Source organism: Astatotilapia calliptera, chromosome 13 (genome assembly GCF_900246225.1).
Source record: "Astatotilapia calliptera chromosome 13, fAstCal1.2, whole genome shotgun sequence".
NCBI lineage: Eukaryota > Metazoa > Chordata > Actinopteri > Cichliformes > Cichlidae > Astatotilapia > Astatotilapia calliptera.
The window spans coordinates 24,945,433-24,953,350 of NC_039314.1; the positions used below are offsets into that span (position 1 = coordinate 24,945,433).

Here is a 7,918-nt window from a genome sequence, read left to right on the forward strand (position 1 = left end):
TGGCCCCAAATTGAAGAAGGGTTGTGTAAACAAACAGTTTTCTCTTGGTATGTGTCTCGCTATCTCCTCTTTTATTGTCTTCTTTGATAAAGTGTTGAGTAACTTCACTCTCACTCGGTGGTTTTGTGTATCTGTCTCATATTCTGGCTCACTCCTCTGCCTCCTTTACTGTCTCCTTCTGTCCAAGCATTTAGTAGCCCTTGACTCTCTTTATGTCTCTTTCTATGTTTGGCTAGATCTCTATCTTTATCTGTCTAGTGATGGATGGCTCAGGGTGAGGGCCAGTGACTTCAGCTGGATGGAAAACAACTGGCTTGTCTTTCTCTCACTCACACTGACACGGCACACACACATGCAGACACACACATTAAAATATTGGCCCTGGGTGGTCCTGTGTTTGTCTGTGTGCTTGTGGTCAGGCCAGTTATCTAAGTGAATGACAGCTGGCATCCAACTGCCTTAGATAAAAACCATACATAGACTGCAAGAGACAGAAAGATGCATTGAGTGCAAACCAGCAATCTTAGTGCTCAATGTAGCAGTAATGGTGTTAAATCTGGAGGGTGAGGACCGTGTGTACCGTCACCTACTGGTGCCACCAATAATGTATGTGTTAATGCTATCAGTACTTGCAAGTTGGGAAAACATAATACTCTGGTTTCAGAAAAATTAAGGGAAGTTCAGCAGAAATTATTTTTCAGTCCTTTTATTTACCGTCTATTCTGACAGAAAAAAAAATAGAATCAGTGGCTGCAGCCAGGCATGTAGAGTCTTTGATGTAGACCACACTATTGAACAGTGCAGCTCTCTTGCACTTACACTGTTGCTGTTCACCTAGAGTGAAACGCATCAGGTATTTCAGGGTCATCATGCTGAAACTTTGTACACTGTAAACCCCAACAGTCCACCTGACTTATAAAGTTTGTGGATACAACAATTAAAATGCGTCACAAAGTTGAAACAACTTAAAACTTTTCTGTTCTCTTAACGATTCAAACAGTTATAATTGTACATGGCTTAGAAGTTAAGAGTAAATACTGCTTTTTTAATTATGATTTTTGAGTAAATGTTTTTTTTTTCGAGCTCCGCATTTGTACGTCATGACGTCATGACGTTTTCTCTCTAACCTGAACGACGTTGACAGAAAATTCTGTTCAATATGGCTGCCCTTCTCGAGCGACCGGAGAGCACATTTGGAGAAACTTGTAAGTAAAACGGAACCTTCGTTATGTTTATTTTTTCCGTAAAAAAGCAAGTATATTAATATGTTGCAGCCATTAACTTGTTTTTGAATGCGCCGTTGTGTTAAACAGCACAGACCCAGGTAGTGAATTGTTGTTCGCTGTTGTTCGCGCTCTTTTTCAAACCGATGATATCGTCAGTTTTACAGTTTTAACCGATTAAAACACAGTTTTAATAAGAATTGCACATAAAGAAAGTGTCTTAGTGATATTTTAACGACCCATTGCCAACGCAAGAAAGTTGGCGTTTTTACAACAGCAGCCTCATTGTTCGGCCGGGTTTTTTTCTTCTTCTCATTAGCATCATTCAAAAGTGACTTAGCTAGCAGTGGCAACTTCTATCTTAAGCAGCAGCCTGTAAAAGAAGTAGTTTGTAAGTAGAAGTTCTGTGTAATATTACAAGTATCTCACTGATGTATTATGTACTATTGCATAACAATGTGTCTTTGCAAAGATTTATCCCGCAGTTTGGCTTGGTTTTTTAAAATAACTGCAGTGTAAATTGTGCTTTTTTTTTTTTTTTTCTTTTTTTTTTTTTCCAACTTAACAGAATTTATACATGGTGAGACAATGTTGATTATATGGTAAAAACTTAAAACTAAAAGAGGGTTACTGTTTACCATGACTAAATGGAATGATGGCCTGTGACTTTGTAACATCTGAAATTCTTACCTATGTTTTGGACTGTTGGATGATCGGCCATAGAATTCAAGACTGCACTCAAAGTAAACAGCAGTAATTGTAAGGTTTTTTTTTTTTTTACCATGCTAAGTGTTTATTTTGTCATGAAATGTACAGTGTACTTTTGAAATTTTTGAAAGCTGTAATGATGGCTGAGTATATAATTATCACTGACCAGTTCTACGCTGAACTTGACAGACACACACCACGACTTATGGCTCTATACAGACCGAAGGCTGCACGGACTGGCAAGATATCAGAGGCTCTGCGAACCATCCTGAATCATTATGATCTTCAGGTGAATATTGATAATGATAAAATTAACACAAATTAAAAGTTTCACTGATAAAAACTCAATTTTTCCTTGCTTTGAACATCTGTGTTTTATACAGATTACAGCTCTGATCTGGTATGTTACTTTAAAATACTGTGTAGGATTTTTGTCAAATGAGTAAGATACAGACTCTTTGTCATAAGAGACAGAAAGGTTGTGTCTTAAAAGAAATGTCTCCAAAATTATGTAGAGTCACATGTCATGCAGTTTCATAAACATGTATTCTCCCTAAAAGAATGACACCTGAAAACTTTGTGTTCAATGAACTTTTCTTTTCCCTTTTTAGGAGGCGCCTGATATCAACGTGAAACGCACTGCAGTGCTTCGTGCCCTTCCTGTATACCTGCGGGAGGAGGACCCAGAATTCTTTAAGACATGTAATGTAAGTGTATTTTTGCATCACTTAAATTCTGCCAGTGAGATAAAACACCATGGATTTTTTTAAATACAATTTAATACCCTAGCAGCTACCAAATTGTACAAGCAAAATACCCTCTCTTTAGAAAACCCTCACACACACACACAGGGTCAGGAGCAGGGCACAGGCGTATCACAGCACTTCGGCTATGCTGCAGGTGGCCCCAAAAACAAGGCTGAAGTCAAGATTTAGTTTCTTTTTGAGATAAAGTCATAAAATAAAAAATGACTTCTTTTTTTTTTTTTTTTTTTTTTTTAGAAAAATAACAAACATACTAATTATGTAATGCAAGAAGCTAACGCGTTAATGTACATTTTTCAAAAAAGTAGAGTACCCTAACCCGTTACAAAGTAACCCACTACACTGCTGAATTTTTTGCTAGATTACAGGTCTTGCTTGTCACATTCTCTCAAACCAACCTTACTTATTGATACTGTGTCTATTCCAGGCGGACACATTGGATGAGTCGACCCTCATTGACACTCCAGTTGCCCTTCTCACAGTGGTTACCGACGGCGCTTCCCAGACCAGTCCAGTCCATTTTACTTCCTCAAGCATGGCCATTGTGGTGGAAGGCGACTTGGTGATGCGTGATATTCCCAGATTTGCAGATGCATTTGCCTTATTGTTTGGCTTGATCTATGCTCTGCATTTAGACTACCCCAGGAAGCTCGTTCACACATTTACCTTTGTCCAAAAAATCTTCATGGGGCTTGTTGACGGCAAACCTCTGAAACCCTGCCTACATGCTTTTAAAAATGATTTGTTGCTGAAAGAGTAGTTCTGGAAGGAATATAAGGCAATGTTTGTTAGGACATGCACTCTGTTACTGAGCACTTTGTTTTAAGCACTTTATTTAAAGCACTTTAAGTTTACTACAGACTTTGGGTGGATTTAATTCCATCAGTTTACCTAACTTTGCTCTGGTTATTTGGAAGATGATCATCTTTATTTGTACCCATTTTATAAAATTGTTTTTCATTTCTTTTTCAAACAAAAGTGATTAGTATTTGACTTTTTATTTTGAATTTATGTATTTTGAGAAAGATGCAATTAGGACTGATGTTGTCCTTTGTGATTTTATAAAAAGATACATGTTCTACATTGAATTTATAATGCTCACTTTATGGTGCCAATGTCCATGTTAGTGGTTTTATAAAAACACTAAGTGATGTTTTTACATTTCCATAAAAAATGTTAAATAAACAAAATGTGAAGTAAATGAATTTCTCTAATTTTTTTTACTAGTCTACACTCAAACATTTAATAATACATTTCTTTTAATTAATAATCATATAATTTGCGTTTAGTTTGTAATATAATTGCATTGTGTTGGATCAAAATAGTAAACTACAAAAAACACAAAAATATTAAAATTAAAGTATATAGTTTTTAAGTAAAGCTCAATTAATAAAATAAAAATATAATTTAAAATTTTTAAGTTAACAATAAATACAAATTTTGAGTACCCCATACTTAGAAAAGATGAGTTTGTGTACTTAAAACTTTTGAGGTAATCAGTTTCCACAAATGTTTTAAGTTCAGTCAACTGATTCGGGTTTACATTGTAGTTTATAACATATATATTTAACCATACATTCTTGCATTTCTTTACTGTATAAACTTCAACTATGTTACCTATTGTGAAGATGGGAAAATGGTCATTTAAGAAATTACTTTGAGTGTGGCAATGTTGTTCGTGCCAGGCAGGCTGGTGTGAGTATTTAGGGCTTACAGAAAAAAAAGAAAATATCCAGTACCATGTCTGTTCTCTGGGTGAACATGCCCTGTTCATGTCTAAGGTAATGTCCAGACTGCTTTGATCTGACAGGAAGGCAACAGCAACTCAAATAACCACTCGTTACAAACGTGGTAGGTAGAACAGCATCTCTGATCTTCTGCATACTGGTGCATCTATACTGCAGCATCAAATGACCATACTGAATGTCACTTCTGTTAACTAAGTGATGGAATATGGGCTCCCCAAAATTCAACAAAAGAACTTCAGGAAGATGGTGCCTGTCCTGATGAGGCTTGATATCTGACGCCAAATTCAGATGGTAGGGTCAGAAATAACATGAAAACTGGGATCCACCCTTATTGAAAGTTCAGAGTAGTTTTGGCTGTATAATGCTGTGGAGCTTGTTTAAATGCCAAAGCCTTTCTCTGTATTGCTGCTGAGCATTTTCATAACTTTATGAACACATCTTCTGAAGGTCGCTTTCAGCAGGATAACGAGCAATGTCACACAGCTCAAATCAACTCAAATTAGTTTCTTGATCGTCAATACCTTTGGGATGACTGTGGCAGAATGGGAGATTCACATCATGGATGTACAGCTAACAAATCTAGAGCAACTGTGTGATGCTACCATGTCAATATGGAGCACAATCTCAGAGAAATGTTTTTAGCACCTCGTTGAATCTATGCCACAGAGAAGTAAAGCAGCTGTGAAGGCAAAAGGGGCTTTAAGCCAGTACTAGCAACATGTACCTATCAGAATATACAGTGAAGGGATATAAGCTAACTTTACTGGCTTGGCTTATGTTTAGAAAAAGAAAAACAGAAAACATAGGCCAGTTTGGGGAGATTCAATTTACAGCAGAACACTGAGTTTGTGATTCAATTTTTCAGAAACTGTAGTGCCAATATCACTAATGTTACTGTTATTTTTATTCTCACCTATTTTTGCTTGTGATACAGTGTAAAACTATGTACTTGATTCCTAAATACCATCTGGAATTTTTCAGTGATCTAACTGGAGTTGTGCCTGACAGCTGTGTATGCAAGCATGTGTGTATGTGTTGTCACATGATTGGATTCATTTTGTAGTGAACATTCATGCATCAGTCTCTGCTAGCTCAGTTACATATGATTATGTAAGCAGGTCATTGTACACTGAAGATGAAACACACATGCACACACACCTACACACACACACACACACACACACACACACACACACACACACACACACAGATAAAATCTATGGGACCATTTCAATCTGAATGCCACTTCTTATATCACACCACAGCACTGAGATGATTGAATCTATAGCAGGACTCTGATCACTACTTCTTTAAATTCTACTCACACAAACCATTCATGCTTTTCCTGCACAGATGACTTATGGCATAAAGAAAATGTATCACATGTCAGCAGGGTTGTGCACAAAGTTCACGTTCTCAATTCGGGATAGGAATATTGGGTTTGTATTGGCACAGAAATCCAACATTGTTACGTCTCAAGGCCAAACTAAGCCAGAAAATGTTATTAAATTAATTATTGTTGTTATGTTGTTAGAAAATCCTAAACAATCGATTTATTTTGTTTAAGTTGCACATTGATAACCTCCTGCAGATCCTTTATCAATTTTATTTGTTTTATTTGTTTTACATTTAAACACTTCCCAAACTTGTATGCACCGTGCAAAGCATTTTTAAAATTCTTCTGTTGTTCAGAGTCATTTAGCTGTGCCAACAGACTAACAGCAATTGGTTTTGTAAATTAATTCAAGAGTAATGAGCAATACTCTGACAACACATGACAGCTTTTAATTTCAAGTTAGACAGCCGGCATTTTAAAAAAGTGAAATGTCAGTGACACCAAACAGTAATGAAGTGAAACTTTAAAAGGGTGACTGTAATTTGTCCTTGACTGCAGGGATCAGACCGTGTCTGTTACAGAATCTCTGTCATAGATAAAGGAAATGTGCATGAAAAGGGAGTATCATCTTTGATGATAGACTACATCCATATTTAAAGTGCTGAGGTTCACTTTTTTCTATTATATTCCTTTCTGTGTGCATCCGCCCTCTGTTCTATATAATGTCTGGATTTAGTTGATCAATGCAAAGTAATACCAGAATTCACTGGTCACATAGTGTTAATGATGTGAAATGATAGAAAGATATTTTCAATAGAGATGGTGCTGAGTGAAAAAACAAATGGTATTTCTGTGCTTTAGGTCTCTGTGGACCAGCACTGGGCATTTGGAAGAATGTACTGGCTATATGCGTCTGTATTATGGATCTTCTTTATCACACTTTTCAACTGGCCAAATCCTCCTGCCTATCACTGAGCTTTTCACAATCTATGTGTCTAAATACTTTCAGCATAAATTTGTTTTCACTTCTTTTTGGTTATAGACAATATAGAGGATTGTGATGTAGCCTTCAGATGTGAAAAGTAAAGCCACAGTAAAAGTTTTTTTATTCCTGCATTAATTCAAATCAAACATTATAAACCTGTAAGTTTATAGTCTTGAAACTTAATACTTTTGTTTTAATAAAAAGTGAGTTTTATTGTGTCTTTATTGTGTTTTGGTCCCATTTAGAGTCAAATAGATACATACATACTTAGAAAGAATATATTTGGGTTGATGTTGTGAAGATGGATGAATTTAAACACTTGGGGTCAAGTATCCAAAGAAAGTAACAGTATACAAAGGAGTCCAGCCAGGGTGGAGTGAATGTCAGGGGTGATTTGTGACAGAAGGATAGCAGCAGTGAAAGGGAAGGTTAACAGGATGGTAGTGGGACAAGCATGGTTTGTAGACAGTTGTAGTGACGAAAACACAGGAGGTGGAGATGGCAGAGTTGAAGATGCTAAGATTTTTCCTGGGAATGACCAGGCGGGACAAAAAAAATGAGTGGTCAGAGGGTTGAGTGGAGTGGAGACAAAGTTAGAAAAGTGCAAAGAAAGATGACAGAGAACGTTAATGGATGTAGTAAAGGAGGAGAGGGTTGGCGTGAGGATGTTAGGGATAGTGTGAGAAGGTCTACAGTGGCAATCCCTAAAGGGAGCATCCAAAAAACAAGGCACATGCATCTTTTGTTTAGTGTCTAATACTTGCCAAATCCTAATTAAGATCACAGTTAATAAAGCATCTTGCTCACTGTGACAGTGCTAGCTCATAAGCTCCACCTTCTAAAGCAAACACACCCAATATGTCAAGAGCCAAAATCCTGTACTGCGGGCTTTAGATTGGTAGTAAATAAATGAACAAACAATGTTATAGTGTCTACATCCATTTTTAATATAGAATTTCTGGTTGTAGCAGCTGCTATTCTACTATGTAGAGAGTTAACATGCTGTGGATGGGCTTCTGTTGGCACTAGACAACAGAATATATAAAGCACAATTAAAACTAGTTTTAACTGAATTTTCCTATTAGATTGTAAACATCATCCATTACTGTCCATCAAAATAAACTTTAATGTTGATGACCTTCCTGAAAGTGTAC

The 7,918-nt window shown here is 36.6% G+C and overlaps 1 protein-coding gene across 2 annotated transcripts; it reads left to right on the plus strand.

Annotated features, from left to right (window-relative positions):
- Nucleotides 1-1,069: 1,069 nt before the first annotated feature.
- Nucleotides 1,070-3,828, plus strand: LOC113035026 (uncharacterized). 2 transcript variants are annotated; one of them, XM_026190264.1, is made up of 4 exons: nucleotides 1,070-1,205; nucleotides 2,121-2,220; nucleotides 2,543-2,638; nucleotides 3,123-3,827. In XM_026190264.1, exons 2-4 carry the CDS (start codon nucleotides 2,137-2,139, stop codon nucleotides 3,453-3,455), a joined length of 513 nt encoding a protein of 170 aa, XP_026046049.1. In that variant the 5' UTR covers nucleotides 1,070-1,205; nucleotides 2,121-2,136; the 3' UTR covers nucleotides 3,456-3,827. The 2 variants fall into 2 exon arrangements, with proteins under 2 accessions (XP_026046049.1, XP_026046048.1); XM_026190263.1 differs by lacking the exon at nucleotides 1,070-1,205 and having other exon boundaries at nucleotides 1,997-2,220; nucleotides 3,123-3,828.
- The last annotated feature ends 4,090 nt before the right edge of the window (nucleotides 3,829-7,918 follow it).

Coding starts and splice junctions, on each gene's coding strand:
- LOC113035026 (XM_026190263.1), top strand. CDS start 2,032: ATGTACAGTGTACTTTTGAAATTTTTGAAAGCTGTAATGATGGCTGAG. Junction 2,221..2,542: donor TGAATCATTATGATCTTCAG/GTGAATATTGAT, acceptor TTCCCTTTTTAG/GAGGCGCCTGATATCAACGT. Junction 2,639..3,122: donor AATTCTTTAAGACATGTAAT/GTAAGTGTATTT, acceptor TGTCTATTCCAG/GCGGACACATTGGATGAGTC.